The sequence below is a fragment of the Crocuta crocuta genome, unplaced genomic scaffold (assembly GCF_008692635.1).
Source record: "Crocuta crocuta isolate KB4526 unplaced genomic scaffold, BGI_CrCroc_1.0 scaffold318, whole genome shotgun sequence".
Lineage (NCBI taxonomy): Eukaryota > Metazoa > Chordata > Mammalia > Carnivora > Hyaenidae > Crocuta > Crocuta crocuta.
Window position 1 is genome coordinate 914,432 of NW_027531425.1, and position 20,741 is coordinate 935,172.

The 20,741-nt window shown below is 55.3% G+C and overlaps 1 protein-coding gene across 1 annotated transcript in view; it reads right to left on the bottom strand.

Moving 5' to 3' along the window:
• SLC60A1 (solute carrier family 60 member 1) overlaps positions 1-20,741 on the bottom strand; it is a gene marked incomplete at its 5' end in the record, with an annotated part of 28,426 nt that extends 7,685 nt beyond the window's left edge. Inside the window, 7 exons of the mRNA XM_077771974.1 lie at positions 707-854; positions 4,957-5,130; positions 6,190-6,305; positions 6,719-6,887; positions 9,687-9,947; positions 10,599-10,797; positions 20,542-20,741. Coding sequence (XP_077628100.1) covers positions 707-854; positions 4,957-5,130; positions 6,190-6,305; positions 6,719-6,887; positions 9,687-9,947; positions 10,599-10,797; positions 20,542-20,741 — 1,267 coding nt within the window. The remainder of the gene's footprint in view (positions 1-706; positions 855-4,956; positions 5,131-6,189; positions 6,306-6,718; positions 6,888-9,686; positions 9,948-10,598; positions 10,798-20,541) is intronic.

Genomic DNA, 20,741 nt, shown 5'->3' on the forward strand with positions numbered 1-20,741 from the left:
CACCCATTTGCACACCTCTCCCCTAAAGAAATCCCTCCTCTTCAATGTTGGTTTTCCGACACCCCAGGGCACTCTAGCTACTTCTAAGGGTAATGTTAAATGTTCAAAACATAATTATTTTTAATTAACTCGCTTAAAAAAAAAGATCATTGCTCATTGCTACATGCAGTCTGGAGGCTACAGCAGGGGAGGGGGATTACTGGAGAGAATGTGCGGTTTCCGGCATCTAAGAGCCCCACCGTGACAACCCCCAGGCAAGTGTGGAGCCGTTGTTCGAATCCCCACATGCTTCCAAACGCAGCCACAAGCACAGCAGAGCCAGGAGGTACTCCTACTGATAAGTTATAAACCCCTTTCCTATGCCATGACTCTCCCTGTGCAACGCTGCGGGTCTCTGAACTTGGAATTTCCAGCACACACATGTCACACAGAAAGCCAGCTGTGCCTCCGGGCACATAACCGTTGGAGAAAAGACAGCAGGAAAGAGAAGCTTACTGCTTCTCAGTGGCCTGACATCCCATGACACGGGTATCATGTTGAACGGGGAACGCCACGGGGGTCAGAACAACCCCCTTGGCGAATAGGTTCTCACCAGACTCAGGAGGGCAGCGGTGGGCTGGAATACCACAGAAAGCGGGGTGGGCGTCGGGGGAGGAAGCGGCACCCAGCCGCGGGAGGGGGGCTCTTTGCGCCCCAGCACACCCACCTTTGTACTGCAAGATGTCCTCAGTGTAGGCCAGCATGCTGGGGAAGGTGCTGCTGAGAAATAGGCCCAGGCTGGCCGTCCCCACGAACAAGAAGACGACGTTGTAGGAGAAAACGAGAAGCACGAGGAACGTCGCCACCACGCCGACCTTTAACAGCAGAGAAGGAGGCTCTTAGAACCTGGGAAAAGCCGGGCGTCAGGCTCCGGACTTGGAAAGCGCCTCTCGGACCCCGGAGCGGCGCTGTGTGACCAGGGCGCCTCCCTGTGGACTATGTGGGAACTGCACCTTCCCCAGCCGGGTCTCGGCCAAGGAAGCCCCTGGGGGATGAATGAGCCTCGCAGACCGCTAGGCAGAGGGCGGCCATACACACCTGAGAAGGGCTTGTTGAGGCAGTACTTGCTGCCCATCCGCCACGTCTAATCTTGGAGCACAGGGGATTCCAGCCACGCCACCAGCTCTCTGCCCTCCACTCCTCATGAAGAGGAACTGCTTTTCTGGCGCTAAAAGCCATGAGTTTGCAGAGGAAGCCCAGGGGTAGCAGGAAGGGCTGCCTGGGGTGGGTGTGGGTGGCTGGGTCCCCACGCTCTGCGAATCCAGGCAGACCCCCCAGAGAGAGGGTCCGTGGCTTTGGCAGCCTCCCCCCACCCCCTCCCGGTTCATCTCAGACTCCCATGAGCAGTTTCCAGCCTGTGGAAAGTGGAGACTCTTGTGATGGGCTCAGGGACCAGAGATCTTCTTATCTGTCACACGGGCATATTTCTGTTAAGTGATGCGTTTTTTCAATTCCTTAAAAATGTTTTTATGTCAAGATTGAAAAATTTCTATGCAAAATGCCTCTGGGAAGAAACTCAGGCAGCCCAGGTCTGGAGGCGAAAGACCCAGGTGTAAGTACCAGACCTGGGGCTTTGAAGTCCTCGATCGCTCAGATTCTAGCCTCCTCGTCTACGAAATGGGTTACAAAAGCTACATGGAAAGAGCGGTGGGAAAATGATAGCAACGCAGGAGCTCCTCAAGTGTGGCGCTTCCGACAAATATCAGACAAAACCGTGTATGTGTGTGAGCTCTCTCCCTAATGTCTCCAGACAGAAGATCTTCCACAGAAAACCATGGCTTTCAGAAAAGCATCTCCTGGGTGAGTGCCTCTGTTTCTAGAAAAAAGTAAGATAGAATTACAGAGCAGGGAGCTAGAAGGCGTGTAAGAAACCGCAGCCACCCCTCTATCCCCACCCTGGCTGTTTTACAGATGAACCGAGCAGGCGGAGGGAAGGGACAGTCACACCCACAGGCAGATCCCAAGGATGTGCTCCGGCTGGAAGAACCAAGCCAGCGATTGCCCCCTCCCTTTACCCTTCCCCACCAGCTCCTCTGTCTCTGCTGCAAGATCTCTTGGTCTGAGACCTGAGACCTAGAAAAGACTTGCTGCCCTGGAAGGGGGGGAGGTGTGTGTCCCACAAATGGCAGCAGAAAGAAACACACTCTCTTCACAATGGAGAAGCAACGCAAAAGACTCACGCAGCACAAATGCGAAAGCGGTGGACATAACTAAGGTTCCAAGCATAATGTATTTCTTTGGCACAGAAAACGGCCCCACAGCTTCACTGCTCTTTCTTCCTCCTCTGCTCAATCTTCAAATGTTGGCGCCGCCCCAGACCCTTCTGGCGCTCCTTTGTCTGCGTTCCCTGATGGTCCAGCGCCATGGTTTCAAATATCTCTATGCCCAGCCTCTTAAATCCATCCCTCCGGCCATGACCTGTGTCCAGAACTCCACCCGATGACTGACAACCTGATCCAAACAGAACTTGGCCTTGCCTCCGGCAAACACACTCTTCCCCGCATCAGTGGACGGCATCTCCATCCACCCCGTGGTCAGGCCCTGTCACTAGGGTACGTTCTCCATCCTGTTTCCTCCTCTCCCACATTCAGGCCAAGGGCAAGTCCTATCAGCTCCACCCCCAAAACACCGTACAGTCTGGTGCCTCTCCACACCCATCCCAGACCTCTCTCTTGTGCCTGGACTACAGGAGTGGCTCCTCACTATCTCCCTTCTAGATCTATCTACTCTCGCACAGCGCAGGGCAGCGTGCTTTTAAAATACAAAGCAGATCATGTCCCTTCCCTGCCTCACACCTTCCAAAGGCCTGCTGTTCTCCCACTTTGAATAAAACCCCAAACCTGGCTTCCAGGACCTTCCAGGATGTGGCCCATGTCTGCGTCCCCAACATGTTCTCTCTCTGCTCCCCATCCCAGACCCTGCCCCGCCACACCCTCCCTCAGATCCCTCCCCCGCTGGGCCTTTCAACCAGCAGGGCCCTCAGCCCGGAGCCCTCACTCCTCTGCCCTTCACTTCGCTGGCACCTTCTCGGTAGTCAGCTCGTAGCTTAGACGCCCCGGGCAGGAGCAGCGAATGTTCTGCTCCTGATCCCCGCCCCCCCCCCGCCAACACCTGGTGACCCCATTAACAAACCACACGTTGGCAGGCAGGCCTTGAAGAGTCACCCTGGAGATCACTAGACTTGGGGGAGTTTTACAAACACCTCTCATTTTAGCCGGGGTGACCCTGAGCATGCGCAGGGCGAACTATCAACCCTACCAGCGAGCTCTCCTCCCACCCCGGGCAGTGGTGCTCAGCCTGCTCCCCGCCCCCCAACCACGCNGTCTTGTACAACTTGGTACCCCTGCACTTCCCACAGGCCCCTGCACAAAGTGCACGCTCCTTCACGAGGAAGTGGATGTTGAGCCCCAGGAGAACACAGAGAGCAGAGTGGCCGATAATTTAAAACTGAGAGGAACGCGTGGAAGAAGTTGCTGGAAGAAGTTGCGGTGGATCTGGTCGCTGCGTCAGGGGAACTTGCTTGGGGCTGTTTAGCTGTAACCCTGCCAGGGTGCCCACCTGAAAAGCTCTGAAAACAAGCCAGACGCCAAGGCTCCGCTCCACACCCCCAGTCTGAATCTCCGGGGGCGGGACCCAGGAATCTGCATTTTCGAATGTGTTTGGAAGTCACTTGTTCTAAGATGCTGTTTTCCCAACTTTGCTTGATGCCATGAACCCCCTGCGGTGTTGGTTAAATAGATCACTAGGTCCCTCCCCTGGACCTTCTGGTTCATGAAGTCTGGGTTGGGCCCAGGAATTGGAGTTTCCTTTTAAAACCCAGCAGCCCAGGGACTCCTGGGTGGCTCAGGCAGTTAAGCATCCGACTTTGGCTCAGGTCACGATCTCACAGTTCGTGAGTTCGAGCCCTGATTTGGGCTTCTGCGCTGACAGTGCAGAGACTACCTGGGATTCTTTCTCTTTGCTCCTCCCCAATTTGTGTTCTCTTTCTTCCTGTCTCTCTCTCTCAAAATAAATAAATAAAAACTTTTAAAAAAATAATTTTTTTCTTAAAAGTCATCAACCACCACAAGGCCAAATGTAAAGGCTTTTCTTGGGGCTCATGATCTTTGTCTCTGTAGTCCCAACGTTATTTCCAAACACCCTTTGCACTAGAAACTTAACCCAAGGAAGTACTTTCTGGCCCTGAATTGAGCTACCTGGAAAGATAGTGGGTTCCCAGTCACTGGAGGTATTTAAACAGACTGTGGAGTCCCTGGAGGGGATGTTGTAGAGGCGACTGGAGCCCTGGAGGGAGGGTGGGCTAGACGACCGTACAGGAATGTGAAATCTGGATCCTTTGTCATATATGGTGACATGGACACATCAGATGGAAAGTCTGACCCCACTGCTTGGGCTTGGACCCCCTGCCTTCCGGGTGGACCAGTTCCTTGAATGCCACCCTTCATTCTAGTCTCACTACTTAAGAATCATCTGCAAATTCCTAGGCTCCAGACCAGACATGGTGATTCTGAAGGCCAGGGGATGCCTGGCCTATGCCGGCCACGGGGCTCTGACCAGCTGGACGTCAAGGTCACACAGGAGGACCCAGGCCTGCTTCGCTTGTACTCTTGGCAGACTGTCAGCCGGGTCTGCTCCTCCCACGGCAGTAACCACCTCCTGCAGCCCTTTTCTTTTAGGGGTACAAAATCAGAGGCCCAGAGAGGGAAAAGGACCTTCCCAAGGTCACACAGGTAGGCTCCACCTTCTGGATTTCCATCCCTTCCTCCCCCGCATCTCTCTGTCCTTCTCCCCTCCCTCTCCTCCTGCATTCCCACCCTGTTGGCAGAGTCCAGTCCTGAGCAAATGTCCTGGGGCAGCGCTAGGGCCAGGAGGCGACGGTTCTCCTGTGTCTCCACGGAGTGATCGGAGGCCACTTACCACATTGACGAACACCATGGTGGCCGGCTTCACTTTGGAGGAGATGGGGATGGAGATGAGCCGACCCAGGGTGATGAAGCCCCAGAAGAGGCTGGGCAGGTAGCCAGCCACCTTGTGCCCCACAGACAGCGGTTTCTCCACAGCATAGCTGTACACAAAGGCCGAGTACTCCCCCTGTGGAGAGATGGGCCCTGCTGAGCACACAGGCAGCACGGCGGGGCCCTCAGAAAAGGAAGGCCAGGTCGGGGCAGGCATGCCGAGGCCTGAGGACCTGGTCCTGCTCCCAGAGGCTCAAAGGTGGGCCGAGGGGCAAGGTCACACAACACTCGCGGACCCTAGGTGAGCGCAGACCCCACAGTGCTAGAGCTTACAGATTACACCCGCCCAGAGGTACAGGCCTGGGGACGTAGGGAGAGGGGCGTCTCCGGGTCTCCACGAGGGGTCCGCAGAGGTCTGGGCCGCTCCCCGACTCCACCAGCGCAGAGCGCCACCACACGTCTTATTCGTGAGGATTCCGTGGAAAGTTTCTTGAGGGAGGAAGGGGTACCACAGCCCGGGGGAAGAAAGGTATGCACGCGTGTCCCGTTTTCCAGAGGAGGGGGCGGAGAGAAGCGACTTGCCCAAGGTCACACCGAGAGTTGGCAGCCAACCAGTGCTGTCACGGGGATTTGCCACTGGCTCACGTGTTTTACGGCCTTCTCTTAGGAGAGGCCCTAGTAGGGCAATCAGTTCATCAATCGGCCATTCAAAAGTATCCCGATCTAGGCCCAAGAGACTTCCAGAAGAAGACACTAAACAGTATTAACAGAGGTTCCTAGTAGAATAAATAGCTGGGCTCACATCTTGCCTGTAGCTTGTTTACAATATGGCTTGAGAAGCCAAGGTTTGGAACACGTTCCAGGAAGCAGAGTGCCCTCGAGTCTACACGGCGTGACCTCTACCTGGGGGACGAGGCCCTGCCCCTCTAAAAACATGGGCAGCCTGGGCTTGGTAAGAAGCCAGAGAGGTCCCTGCCCACAGAGCTAAGGAGAATAAAAACAACTGGCCAGGACAGAAGACCATAGTACCAAGCGGCTATGAACCATTCTCGAGACAGTCCCGGCCCCCGAGACTTTTGTTTTAGTTCAAATGTTGGAACTGACTGTACAACAGGGAAGGCCCCTAGGACGCCTTGGAGCCCCCGTCTTCTCCTGCTGCCCGGAGCCTGAGCCTCGGGGAGGAGGGCAGGCTCACCGTCATCCCGTCAGTCATGAACAGGACCAGGGCGGCTGTGATGTGGATGGCGAAGAAGGAGTGAGGGACTCCCCTGAAGCTCTTCCTCCGCCAGCAGCCAAGCAGGTCCCCGTGCCCTGGACGAAACGCAAGAACAGGGCTGAGCCTCCGCTTCTGCTCCTCCGCCTCCACAGGCCCCGGCTAAGTGGCTGGCAGGCGGGCGAGCCTGGCAGGATGGGGACTGCTTGCTGCCTCCCACCTTCCCTAACTTAGGGACAGCCCCCGTCTATCTCGGTCCGACTGGAAAGAAGCAAGGCTCAGAGAGGTCAAGTCACTTGGCCAAGGGCACACAGGCAGGCAGGAGCCAGAAGCCTGCCTTCCCCATTCCTGGGACCAGGTTGGCCCTTGTCCTGTCTCATGAGACCTGAGGTTCCCCGGGGTTTGTTTCCAACTATCATCACCTGCGGTCTGCATTCACCCTCCCGGGGAAGGGGTTACTAGGGGAGACCCGTGCGGGGCAGTGGGCGCGAAAGCTCATTAGCGCCCCCACCTGGCTGCGGCTGAAACTTTGGGGGCAGCGAGGAGGTGTCTTCCTTCTCGGGAGGCTGTGTCTCTAGGGCCAGCTCATCCGCAGACAGGAGCAAGGGCCTCCTCCCGGGGCAGCAGGCCAGCAGCCGCTCTTTGGATAGCAGAAACAGCACAGCCATGGGCACCGGGAGCTGGGGGGTGGGCAGAGCATCAGGAGAGCCCTGTTCCCATCAGGCTCTCCCCTTCCCGTGCCCGCCCTGCATACACCACCACAGGGTAGACCAGCAGGTGTCCGCACAGTCCCGAGAGAAGATGGCTCTTTTCCAACAGTGTCCACCTAAACGCTACAACCAGCGAATGCCGCCAGGTGTATCGACCGTCCAACCTTAACCACATCCGTTTTCCTATAGACAACTCCTTGTTACATGCAGAACTTGGACTCACACCAGGCCACCGCGGGCGCAGGAGACACGTCAGAGATAAAGTACCTTCTAAGATCCTTACCCAGGATGGTGCCGAAGCAGGAACCCCCAAACTCCTTCATGCTGGTAGATCACATGATGCTTCACGAAGACAGTTTGCTTTTGTTCATTTGCTTTTGTCCCCATTTTCTAGATGGGGCCAATGAGGCTCAAAGCTATCACTTAGTCATAACCCGTTACAACTGGAAGAGACCAGAACGGTAAGCTAGAGACCCAGAGAGCCTTAGTGCCTGGTCACTTGCTGAGGGGGGACAGAGCTGGATCGGAGCCCAGACACCCTGAATTCGTCCAGTCAGACCCCACCCCAGGGCTTGTCTGGGTGCTGTGAGACCCGAGGAGGTACAGGGCCTCCTCAGAGGCTTGCTGTCTAAACTGGAAAACCAAGCTGCGGACTCCTTTGCCCCGGGCAACACCCGCACAAGCCCAGTGTTCCGTGCACTGCTATTTACATTAAGCCGCTTGGGTTTAGTGAACTCCCCAGAGCGATGAGAAATGTCTCCTGCCCCTGTGGTTGCCTGGAGAAGCCTCCACCCCCTCCCTCAGGTGCCCTGCCTGCGTCTAACCACCCTCGCTGCCAGGAAGCTCCTCATCGAGTCTGACCTCTGCCCTTCCTGCTGGGCTGGTGCTGCTCTGAGGCAGCCTCTCCCTCCCTGGAGGCCGGCCTGGGGTGGGGTGGGGGGTGCTGCACCCTGGGAGCCTCCCTCCACACTCCAATCTACGTCCAAGTCCAAGTCCATCCAAGTCCATCCAAGTCCGGCAAACCAGGCCTCAGTGGGAGGAGACAACCCTTGCCCTCAGGACTCCCAGGTCTGACGGGGGAGACGAGCCCTCCCTGCAGTCTGATGGGGGAAACAGGAAACCCACACACAGAGGCGTGTGGTGGCAGAATGCCTGAGTGAAGGCCAAGGGGAAACAGCTGTGAAAGAGCCTGGTCACTCCAGTGGGGCTTTCCAGGGACGTGGGTGGTGGGAAGGACTCACAGAGGATTGGCTGGGGTCACCTGGTAAGAGCACAGCCCGACTTTATAAGAAGCCCATTCAGGAACGGCAAAAGCTCCACCTTGAGAGCCGAAGAGCTCTGGGTGGGCTCTGTGTGTGTGTGTGTGTGTGTGTGTCTGGTGTGTGAGCAGGTGTACCCACAAGCATGCACAGCCCCATTCTCTTCCGTGGTGGACTGTTTATGTTCAGAAACAAACTAACAACAACAACAAAAAGCCCGGACATCCTGCTGCAAACAGAGCGCCTCCAGTCTGCACCTCGTGGGCTTACACCGGACCTTCCTGCTTCCTGGTCCTGGCGTCTCAGCTCCGACATTGCACTGATGGGGACCTTGCCCCTTGCAGAGGCCCCTTGGAGGGCACGGGCTCAAAGCTGGGTTGTTTTCAAAGCAATGATGGGCACGGGCAGAAATCGGAAAGAGCGAAAGAGGGGCGTGTGGTTTTGAGAACCCCAGTGAAGACTCTGGTATGAGGAAAGGAAAGTCACAAAGGAGAAGAAGGGGACAATGAGCACGCACAACGGGGCAGTGGAAAGGAGGCTGGCCCTTGCGCCAGGGACGGTGTGACGTCCCCCGCTCTGCTGCTCAGTGGGACTGGCTGATCCCGAAGACCCCTTTCAGTGCTATGTGCACAGCTGGGCGGCCACTGCAGAGCGGTGACAAGTGTGCCCAGAGCAAACTGAGGCCCTGGGTCATGATGGACCATATGGTGCCTTCGTCCTGCAGCCAGGCCAATGGCCGCCTGGCATTGTCTGCTCCCGCAGCCCAGGCCGGGCCTGGCCCGGGAGGCCAGGGCTGTTATTGTTCATTGAAGTACTTCCCCAGCTAGAGAGAGAGTAGGGGCATCTCCCGACCTGTCCTTCTGTCCCCAGCCCGGGCTACTGATGGAGAATCTGTCTTGGGTTAAAGAGCACCGGAGGTTTCCAGCCAGGGAGAGTTAGGAGGAGGAGAGCTGGGGTGCAGTGGCGCCTCAGTACCTGACCCAGTCGCCGGGAGGTGGTCTCTCTGCTCTGTTCCCACCGTGGCAGCCGTGGAGTGGTCGTCTTGTCCATCCCCTGGCCCCACGGGAGCCCACCTCACAGCAGGACCCAGGAGAATCCCACTGGTGAGGAGGGACGCTGGGGAAGAGCCCCGCACGTGCTGGGGTGCTCTGTCCCAGGCTCCACTTCGTCTGGCCTTGGAGGACAAGAGCGGCTTCCCACGGAGCCTCAGATGGCTTGCAAGTGGGCCCGACTCCACTGTGCTAAACCTGCTCCCGGCTGCCTCCCTGGAGAATCACAGTCCTGGAGGTGACAACTGAGGCCCTTCGAGATGATCTCCTGCTACCCCGTCTGTATTCAGATGCGTCCCTGGGGGAGGGGGGTCAGTTTTCCCATCCCCTTGCCTTCTTGAAGGCACACTTGAGCCCAGCACCCTGTCCAGAAGCATAAGGATCTACACCGGGAGCTGTTATGGACTGAAACGCGTGACCGTCCACTCGTCCCCACCCGGTCCCGCCCCGGCAGCACTCACATTGATCAGGGCCATGATCCAGAAGGCGTATGACACGCGGGTGCCTGCCCTGTCCTGCGGAGGCAGCCCGGAAAGCGACTGGTTGGACCAACGCCACGCCTCAGTGTGGTGCTGGCCCAGGACCCTGGAGGCGTGGAATAGGTGGCTGCCAGAGGTGACATTGGCCGTGCCATTGGCAGGCAAGCAGTTGGCTTCAGACAGGAAGGGGTCAGCAATGAGGGGGCTCAGCAGGGCACCAAAGCCCACAAAGAAATGGAGAACCTGGTGGGGGGAAGAGAGGTATATGGGTGGGGGGCTGGCTCAGGCTTCACACCCTCATCCCCCACTTTGTGTCCCATCTGGGGAGCCCCTGCCCGGCCCACAGTGGGGAGCAATAGGGAAATAGGAGATGAGGACAGAAGTTCCTCTCAACCACCTTCTTGGCCTGGGATAACTTGGTGACAGTGGCCAAGTCCCTCTCTCCCACTTCCTTCTTTCCCAAATCTTAACCCCAACGGGGAGCTGTTCCCATGATAACATATACCAGCTAACACCCCAAGGGAAGGGATGAAGGGGAGGGCTGGATAGGAAAAGGAACACAGAGGCAGGGGAGGAGCCGAGAAGACAGCAAGCCCTCCTATCTCACTCTCTGATCCGCAAAGAACCTCTTCCCTGGAGTACCCAGTGTCTGGACCACCCTGCATGCAGGGAGCGTGACCCACTCTAGAGATGAGGAGACCCGAGGGCCGAGATGGCTGCCCCGTGTGGCCCAGCTGGAAATGGCCACAGAAAACCAAGGCCCTGGTGCTCTTTTTGCATTGCCACCTGGCCTCGGGTAAAAGACACCTCACCCCAGGGAGGGGGCTGGGAGAGGCCGACAGGTTCCCGGGAGCTCCCGTGACCATCCGGCCCCGCGGCCGCGTGCAGGCTTACCTGGAGGAAGATGGCTGAGTCCTTCTGGTAGACCCTCACGAGCTGCATGTTGGCCACAGTGTCGATGCAGCCCATGGCTAGGCCGGCCAGCGCCATGACGGAGGCCAGCACCTTCACATCTCGACAGAAAGGGATGACGGCAAACACCAGGGAGATGGCCAGGGTCGAGGTGAAGAGGGCCCATAATGACTGCGCCAGGCTGCAGTAGCAGAGGGGCGAGGTGAGTGGAGGGGCCTAGGGCTTTCAAATAAAGAGCCCCCTCCTTGTCCCCTGCTCGTTGGGCAGCCTCGGGGGAAGCTTGTGGTAGAGGGGGGAGGAGACTGCTGAAGAAGCTGTCACTTATTAGTGACAGGTTTGCAGGCCAGATGTTTCTTGTGCCTTTTGGGGGAACACCGTTACCTCCTAGGGCGTATGTAAGAACTCAACACCTCATGTGTGAGGTGGCACATGATGGCACTTAGCGAAGTGTACCCGCTATGATTTTACTTACAAGCAATTTTAAACTTTAAACTGTTTACTTAGAGGGGCGCCTGGCTGGCTCAGTCAGTAGAGCATGTAACTCTTGATCTTGGGGGTGCGAATTTGAGCCCCACATTGAGATTGCTTAAAAATAAAATCTTTAGGGTGCTCGGGTAGCTCAGTGAGTTGAGCAACCGACTTCAGCTCAGGTCATGATCAGAGTTTGAGCCCCATATCGGACTTGCTGCTATCAGACCAAGTGATCCTCTGTCTGTCTCCCACCTTTGGCCCCTGCCCCACTTGCACTCTCTCTGTCGCTCAGAAATAAATAAACATCTAAAAATTTATATTAAAAAAGCTAATCAATCAATCAATCATTTTGCTTAGAAAAGATTTTATGCAAAGATATTTCTATTCCTCTCATGGAGGTAGGAGCGGAATCTGCTTCGAGCATCTCATGGGTCCTGTGCCATATGCATGAAATGGGAGGTGAAACCCAGGGTGGGGCCTGATCTCCACAACACCCCCCTTCCACCTGCCCCGGGCTGCAATGCAGCGTCCCCACACAGGAATGGCAAACCAGCCGGGCCCTTTGTAGGTACCAAGTTAAGCCACCTGAACTAGAGCCCACAGCCAAGGTCTTTGGGTGATGTAGTGCCTCCCCACCGTTGACAGAGATTTTGACTCTGCAAGGGTCTGGAAGGGAGGCCCTGTGGCTGTCCTCACTGAGAGGTGTCTGGGAGGTGACCTTCCCACAGAGGAGCCCACAGCAGGCAGGCTGAGGGCCCCTTCCCCCACGAGTGAGGGAATGGAATGTCAAGGTCTTTTTGGTACACCCTATCTGATAAGCAGACTCTGAGCAAGGAAGGATGCCTTGTATTTCCTGGAACCAGGCTGAAAGGCTAATGTGGTGAAGGAGATTGGGCAGCAGGAAGGTTCTGGGGATGCCTGGCTGGCTCAGTTGGTAGAACATACTACTCTTGATCTCAGGGTTGGGAGTTCAAGCCCCATGCTGGGTATGGAGCCTACTTAAAAAAAAAAAAAAAAAGGTTCTGGAAAAGAGAGGTTATAAAGGAAATTTCTCAAATTATAAACAGTTGTNCAGCACATGAAGGAAAAGAAGGGGGCCCCCAGGAGAGCTCTCAGGCTGCGTTCTTCGCCAGAAGTACTTGCCTCTGACCCCCGTGGCCCTCAGCTTCTCTTCCTGGCCCGTCTTTGATTAAATCCTTTATCAGAAGGGCTCTGCTGATAGCACTAGTTCGTTATTTTCTCTTTTCTTGTTTCTGGATGATCTGCTGCACAGATTACTGATCACAACCCCCGCCTGATCCCAACCCCGTGTGAGCAGGGAGAGGGGACTCCCTTCGCCTCAGCCACTAGGAGGAGGATGGGGGGGTTGTGTTGTGGGGAGGCCTGTTGGGGTCTCTCCTAGGTTCCCCCATCCCGTTCCCCCTGGCAGCCCCCCACCTCACTCAGCAGGTCCCCAGCGCCGACAGCCTGGACTGCTCACTGAGCTTCATGCATTTCCACCTTCTGCAACCTGGCCTCCAAGACTTCCTTTCCTCCCCTAGCACAGGGGTGATGCCCGTATCTCCACGGTGATGAAAACGGCAAGCTTCTCATTACAGCTCACTCCCTCTCTCTCTTTCCCTTTCCTGCACAAGGATCTCAGGGTTGGGAGTTCAGGCCCCGTGTTGGGCATGGAACCAGCTTCCTCCTGGCTGGCCTGACATCAGGGATGGCAGGAGGGTCCCCTCTCCCCACCTCAAATATTCTCCCCATCGCGCTGGCACACAGGATCGTGTGCCCTTTCCACCACCTCGCCCACTACTTTACAGTAACACATGGAGGCCCCAGGTCAAGTGTACATTCTCTTCAACACATTATCACAATTGCCCTGAGAAACCTAGACGAGCGTGGTTCATGATCGGCCCTGTAGCTAAGCCCCGGGATCAGGAAAGCGAGAGGAAAAGAGAGCTGTGAGACAAGAAAATGACAACTAACACGTGTTTACAGTGCTCAAGACATTTGGTGCACATGACAGCGCCGGGGGGTAGGCTTTGCAGTTGTGCCTCTTTGATCCACAAGTAAACTGAGGCAGAGAAAGACCGCAAAAGTAGCTGACAGTCTGGACTCAAACCGAGGTCGTGATAACTCCTATGCCATGCAGCTTTTCCATAGAGGAGAGAGAGAGAGACAGAGCCAGAGCCTGTGTGTGCATGTGTGTGTGTGTGTGTGTGTGTGTGTGTGTGTGTGTGTGTGTGTGTGTGTGTAAAAGGGCTGGTGCTGGGCCACAGACTCAGCCAGGCTGGGGAGGGGGCAGCCAGCAGCCAGCAGGGGGCCAGAGTCTGCAGATCCTTGAATGGCAGGCTTAGAAGCAATGGGGAACAGCTGTTCGCTGGAACATGAGCCCCCAGCGGGTCCCTCTGCTGGTGTCTTGGCAGCTCCAACCCCCTCACATTATACCCACTGGCTACACTGCAGGCTTCCCAAGGCATCGCAGCCGGTCAGTGCAGGCACCACGCTCGGCCCTGAGGAGGCTGCTGGATGTTGCTGGTCACGTGAGAAAAGTGCTTTAGGCAGCTCCTCCTGTGACCCCACCCAGGCCGGCCTGGAGACCTGCGAGGCTGATGTGGGACTTGTATGGGGGTGATACCCGGAGAGAGTCAGAGACAGAGACAGAGAGACAGAGGCAAGAGATAAAGAGGCAAGTAGGGCCCGGATGCCAGTGGAGCGCCAGGAGGCTGGGAGACGGNCCAAGAGAAGAGAAGTCCCAGATACACTCAGAGCCAGACTGAAATATACTAATTGGCTTGGTCACTTAATGGTTTAGTCAAAGTCCCCTTCCAGGAATGTGGATAATTTCAAAATGATGGAATAACAATGTCAAAAGAGCTTTGGCAGCACGGATGTAGTGGGGTTTGTAATCAGGCTGGTCCTTGTGTAGAAAAATGTCAAATGTTGTACACCTGGAACTGATATAATGTGCATGTCAACTATACTTCAATTGAAAAATTTAAAAAAGGGGGCATCTGGGTGGTTCAGCCAGTTGAGCATCCGACTTTGGATCAGGTCATGATCTCGCGGCTCATGAGTTTGAGCCCCATGGCGGGCTCTGTGCTGACAGCTCACAGCCTGGATCCTGCTTCCAATTCTGTGTCTCCCTCTCTCTCTGCCCCTCACCTGCCACACTCTGTCTCTCTCTCTTTCAAAAGTAAGCATTTTTAAAAGATTTTAAAGCAGTAAAAGAAAATCAGGAAAAAAGACTGGTCCTAGACCTACCTCTGTCACTTCCCGGCAGGTGGCCCGGGACAAGGCACTTACACGTAGGCCCTCTGAGCCTCAGTTTCCTCCATTATGAAATGAGGACCACAGCTCTGTCTCCTGAGGCTGCTGTGCGGAGTCAGTGTGATGCTATGGTCCTGTGCTCACTGGCTGGGATTTTGCCCTGGCCCCCAGCAGCCCCCTCCTCAGTGCTCAGACCCTCCCTGCCAGCAGCCAGGCCCAGGGAGTTCGCTCAGCAGCGACGGGTGCCTGGTCCTGGATTCTCCGTTCCCACTGCAGTGCCCTCTGGGGTGACCCTGGCAGGCTGGTGCGGGAATGGCTGGAGAGGCAGCAAGGACTGAGAGTCCTACCCCTCACTGTGTGGATCAGCAGCCAGGCCCAGACAGGGGAAGAGAGTCAGGATCCCGTTTTTGAACTCCTGTTCCAGGCTAAAGCCAGTATTGTATCATTGATCTTCCCTCCTCTGATCTTGAATTCAGAGGTTAATTCAGGCCAATTAAAGGTGGCGGGGGGAGCAATCCCCCAAGGCCTGGGGAGATGTGGGAATAGCTTAGACCATCTAGGGAACCCTTCCTCAGGAAGCCTGAGAAATGTCCAGGTTACTCATTGACGGCTCCACGTGGAAGGTGAGACGGGGGAGAGAGCAGGTCCTCCCCCAGCCTGGCGGTGGCCTGCTGGGAGGTGCCTGCCCCACCAGTTTGCTGTGTGACCTTGAGCAGGCTGCTGACCCTGCCAGCCCAGGTGCTCTGCTTTACCCAGAGGGCACACTTGATCGCCTTGACCTGGCGTTGCCAGGAGTGGCGGCTCTGGGCCTCCTGGTTCCGTGATCAGAGGAGGGGGGCTGCTGGGCTCCAAACCGGAGTAAGATGGCAGCCAGCCCGTCCTGCCCTCCACGTCCCAGGGGTGGGTCAAAATGCCACTGACGACCAGCTTCATGCCACCTCCACGTGAGTGAGTCCAGCATGGGCGCTGACCTTCTCACAGTCTTGCAAAAGGGCACCCCCTGTCCACCCTGATAATCTTCCTGGAGGGACCAGGGAAGAGGAGAACCCAGGAGGAGTCAGTGGCATCCTTAGCCTCTCTCCACCCCAAAAGGAGCCAGCAGCCTCCAAGAGAGGGAGTCGGGGTCTGGGACAAGAAGCCAGGAGGCAAGGCCACATTCTGGGAGCTAGGGTAAGCTGGAGACTACAGTTCAAGCCGGCCGATAGGGGAGGGGCAACTTTTGCCTTCTCGTTGGCCCCCCTCTAACTGGCCACTCCCATAGTGACACCCCCACCTGCTCAGGGCCTTTTATGAAGGCTGGGGAGACGCAGAGGGAGGGGCACGAAAGCCTGTCTTTGGAGAGGTCCCAGCAGGACTCAGGTCCTATTAGACTCAGGCTGGGGGGACGCCTTGTGTGTGATGACAAGCTTGGCCCATGGGGGTGCTGGCCTTGCAGGGATAGTCTAAGGGCTCTGTCCGCCTGGGACCCCTCTCCCACAAGCTCCTTCCCACATGGCTGTCTCCTGTCATTGACATGTCAGCTCCACTGTCCCCTCCTCGGAGTGGCTCTCCCTGACCACCTGGTGAAAGCAATGTCCCCTCCCCCCAACACTGTTACTCTCCATCTTCACCCTGCTATATTTCCTTCATTTCACTACAATGGCCCCCAGAGCGGAAGCTCCTTGAAAGCAGGGGCGTTGTCTATTGTATTCTCCCCTAAAATGGGGTTTGGCTCAAAAGATGCTTGTTGGATGAGTGAATGAAGGGGTGGGATGAGTTTTGAGATTTTTTTTTATTTAAAAAATTGAGATGGGGCGTGTGACTCTTGATCTCGGGTTGTGGGTTCGGGCCCCACGTTGGGTATAGAGATTACTTAAAAATAAAACATTAAAAAATTGAGATATAATTTATATACCATAAAATTCATCTATTCAAAGTGTATAACTCAATGGTTTTTAGTATCTTCAGAGCTGTGAACCCATCACCAGAATCTAAATTTAGAGCATTTCCCCTCTCCCCAGAGAGAAACCCTGTCCCCAGCAGCAGTCGCTCCCCATTCCTCTCCACATCCTAGGAACCCACTACTCTACTTTCTGTATCTACAGGTTTTCCCTCCTGGACTTTATACAAATGGAACCATATAGCATGTGGTCTTTTGTGTCTGGCTCCTTCCACTTAGCATGATGTTTCCAGAGTTCCTCCATGCTCTAGCATGCATCAGAACCTATTCCTTTTCCTGGCTGCATACTATTCCATGGTATAGGTGTACCACATTTCCTTTGTCCATCCATCCACTGATGAACATTTGGTTTGCTTCCACTTGTTGGCTATTATGAATAATGCTGCTTGGGGCTCCTGGGTGGCTCAGTCAGTTAAGCCTCCATCTTCAGCTCAGGTCACAAGCTCATGGTTCATGGGTGCAAGCTCCGTGTCGGGCTCTGTGCTGATAGCTCAGAGCCTGGAGCCTGCGTCTCCTTCTCTCTCTGCCCCTCCCCTGACTGCACTCTGTCTATCTCTCTCAAAAATAAATAAAACATTTTTAAAAGTAGATAATGCTGCTACAAACATTCCTGTACAAGGTTTTCTGTTGACATGTCTTTGGGGCTTTGAGGTATATACCTAAGAGTGGCATTGCTGGGTCATATGGTAATTCCCATGTTGAGACGAGTTTTTAAAGCAAGAACCATGTCTGCGGCCGGACCCCAAGTAGGCTTTCAGGCCAGGTTTGCTGCCTGCCTCCCAACTGCCAGAGGGAGAGGCAGACACTTTTTAGATGGGAGACCGACCAGGACCCAGCTCAGGGGAAGAAACTGCCTTTTGTGCTGTGTTCCAGATACTTCAGGGGGCCAGCCTCTTGGGGAAGCAGTCTGATGGTGGCCTGGGAAACCTTGCAGGAAAGACGAAGTTTCGTGCAATGGGCAGGAGGGGGGTCAGAGGTGGGTCTTGGGCAGGGCAGGACTTGCAGCAATTTGGGGAAAATGAGAGGTAGAGAAGGAGACAGTGAATAGGGTAGAGGGGAAGAGCCCAAGCCTTCAATTAAGAGGGTGCATGCAGGCGAGAGGCCAAGGTGAGGCTGGGAGAAGGCTGGGGAAGGTCTGAAAGCCATTTATCTACCCTGATGCCTTTGAGATAAAGGGGTCTCCCACACCACCCGGGGTGGTTAGACAGGTCCCCAAGTAACCACGAAAAAACAAACCCAAACCTTTTATCTAAATACCCCTTTCTCTTTCCTGTTGGACAAAACACATACCTGTACACCCTGCCAACCAGGTGGCTTTGCATTTTTCTTTTCTCTGAATGGTTTCCTGTTCTCAATAAGCAAGCTATCTCTAAGGAAGGTCTAGTCCAGATTCTTCTGACTCTAATTGTACCCATTTTCCTCTTGGCCTGCACATGGTGGCTTCCCTCAAGATCTGTCTGTGCTAGAAGCTGGGGGCAGGGGTGCGGGCAGGCAGGGAGTGACTGATCCTGAGTGGAGAGTGCCTATTCTGTCCTGTCCTGCTCTAATGTCCAAGGCCATCCACAAGCAGATCCTCCAAAGCATGGAGGCATGCAGAAGCCCTCAGTCTGGGCCCAGCAGCAGGCAGGACTCGGGCTATCCCCAGCCTCTCGCCCCTCCCGTGGGTCTGTCGGCAACAGCTGGCTCTTGCCATTTGTTAAACCAACCCCCCACCCCCACAAGTATCAGCCTGATGCACGGCACTAGCGGGTAATCACTTAAGCTGAAAAGCACTTGGTGTGTGTGAAGGGGGGGTATTGGTATTTGAATTTGTGGTGAGGCCCCAAGGAATCAAGCTTTAGTGGCTGCTTTTAGGGCTACTGGGGGTTCTGTCTGTTTTGAGAAGTGGGGGATTATCCCTTTCCTTTACACACAGGCCACCCTGTGACAAATCCTCCATTCCTCCCAAAGTCCACTTTGCTCCTCGCCAAAAGAAAGGGTTCTTTATGACATTCTGTGTTGGGGGTGGGGAGGACTGAGGTTCAGGATTTAAACGTGAGCCTGAACAGATAGGACTTAGGCCCCCCACCCCTAAGATCCCAGCAGGAAGCCCCAGAGCCTCCCACTTTCCTTCCCAGGAGTGTCAGCTCAGGGATACTCAGCCCTATGCCTGTGCCTGGGGAGGACAGGGTATAACTTGAACCCTACACATTTATAGTGAAAATACTCATAAAGCAAGACCGTTTCCAAGTACCTGGTTCCAGAGACAAATGCCTGGGTTCAAAACCTAACTCGACAGCTGTATGATGTGACCTGGGGCAAATTTCTTTCTTGTTTTAATGTTTATTTCTTTATTTTGAGAGAGAGAAAGACAGGATCCCAAGCAGGCTCCACACTGTCCACGCAGAGACCAACGTGGGGCTCAAATTCACGAACCTGAGAGATCATGACCTGAGCCGAAATCAAGAGTTGGATGCTCAACCGACAGAGTCACCCAGGCACACTTGGGGCAACTTTCTTAACCTCTCTGTGCCTCAGCTTCCTTATGCACAAAATAAGGATAATAGTACTACTCTGTAGGGTTGTTGTGAAGTTTAAGTGAGTTGCTACAAGTGAGGTCCTAAGAAGCTGCCTGCCATTGAGTAAGAGCTCGGTGAAACTCGTTGTGTTCTTACCATTATTTTCCTTCTCTGTGAGCCGGTTTCCTGCCCCATGACCCTTTCCACTGCCTGCTCAGAGCTCCTGGTTGAGTAAGGAGCCCTGAGGGCGGTGCAGAGCAAGTGAGGAAGAGACAGGCCAGGTGGGTGTGGGGTGTGTATCTCTGTTGTTTTCACAAAACCTGGCACGCCAACCTGCCCTTTAGAATTATTCCCATTCCCCTTCCTGTTCTTTGCACTACACATGTTCCTAAAAAGGAACCAGGTAAGGGAGGTTTTGTAAGTCAAAATATGTTTTCAAAGGATAGAGAGAAAACAGAAAAACACCCTGATAGATTTCTAATTAAACCTCCAGGCAGAATCAGGAAGCATCCTGAGCTGTTTCTTAGGATTTTCGGAATCCCCCGTGCATCCAATCTTGTACAAAACCCAGAGAAAATCCAATGTCCACAAGACTTGCCTCTTAAAAGGAGAATTCTTCCGTTTACAAAAGAATTTGGTAACGGGGATAATCAGTCCCGAATTGGTCCTGTTTTGTCAGTTGGGGCGTCCTAAAGTGGGTCTATATGACACTTGTGTTCTCTCCATCAGCTCCGGAAGGGTGGATAGGAAAGCCCACCGGCATGCGTCCCTCTAGGAGTGAGCCCAAGGATGAGAGCACCTGGCTGAGGATGCGNTCCGCTTGCTTGAGTCCATGCAGCCCAGAAAACCACCCAGCCAGGATCGAGAACTAGGGAAATCTTCAGCAGCCTCCAGTTTGCAAGTCATCTCTCCTCTGCTTTGGGTCTGTGTTCCCAGCTGCACTAGGAGAGCAACCCTGCTGCCTCTCAGAGGACTTGGTGGGGGCGGCCTGTCCAATTTATCCAATTTAAGCGGGGGGAGAGGGAGGCCTTGCAATGGTATCTGAAGGGGCATCTTTCCAGCCAAGGCAGGCAGAGTCCAGAGCCCTGTCCTGGGGCAGAGGCCAGGGAAAAGTAACATGGCGTGGGAAAAGTGGAGGGGGAAGAATCGGAGGGTCAACTTAACCACCTTATGCGTGAGACACCCTGCACCTCCCCTGCGTGGCCCTAATAATTTGGTCCTGAGTGTCTTGGAGGCAGAAGGGCTTGAGCTCCAGGGGCCGACGCGGGACTCCTGACTCTCTCTGAAGCAGGACCACACGGGATCCAGCAGCCGCGTGGCCACTGCGGGGTGGGAGGGGGAGGGGGGGGTTAAGGGATAGCATGTGTCAGCTGGACCGGAGCTGACGATCTGAGTGGACCCCGTTCCAGAGCGCTCTGGCACCTGGCACGGCCCCTGAAGTGACACTCCCACTCTCCTTCCACCTCACTTCCAATTCCGCCCCCAACAGCAGGGGCTACTGACAGACCTGAGATCCGTGGCGCGAGAGGGAGACTCTCCCACCCCTGCCGACTCCATCACCCCTGGGACCGTGGCGCGTGGGTGGGGGCGCGGGTGAGGGCCTGGTTCACTCCCTCGCGGGGGTGAGCAAAGGCAAATAAATAATCCACAAGTCACCTTCAGTCTCTCGAGAGACTTTTCCAGGGAGAGCTGGGGTGGGGGAGGGAGGCAGTCCTGCTAAGGGGGGGTGCCNGGGCTCCCGCGCGGGCCCGGCACTTACGTCCTCTTGAAGACGCCCCCGAGGGCGCTGCCCAGCAGGAGGCAGAGCTGCTGCGAGAAGAAGACCCAGGAGATCTGGGGCAGCGAGCTGTGCGTCTGGCAGCGCAGGTCCAGCAGCGTGGGCCCCAGGAAGGCGATGCACAGGCCGAAGCTGAAGAAGACGCTCCAGTAGGTGAGCGTGGGCTGCAGGTTGCGGCGGAG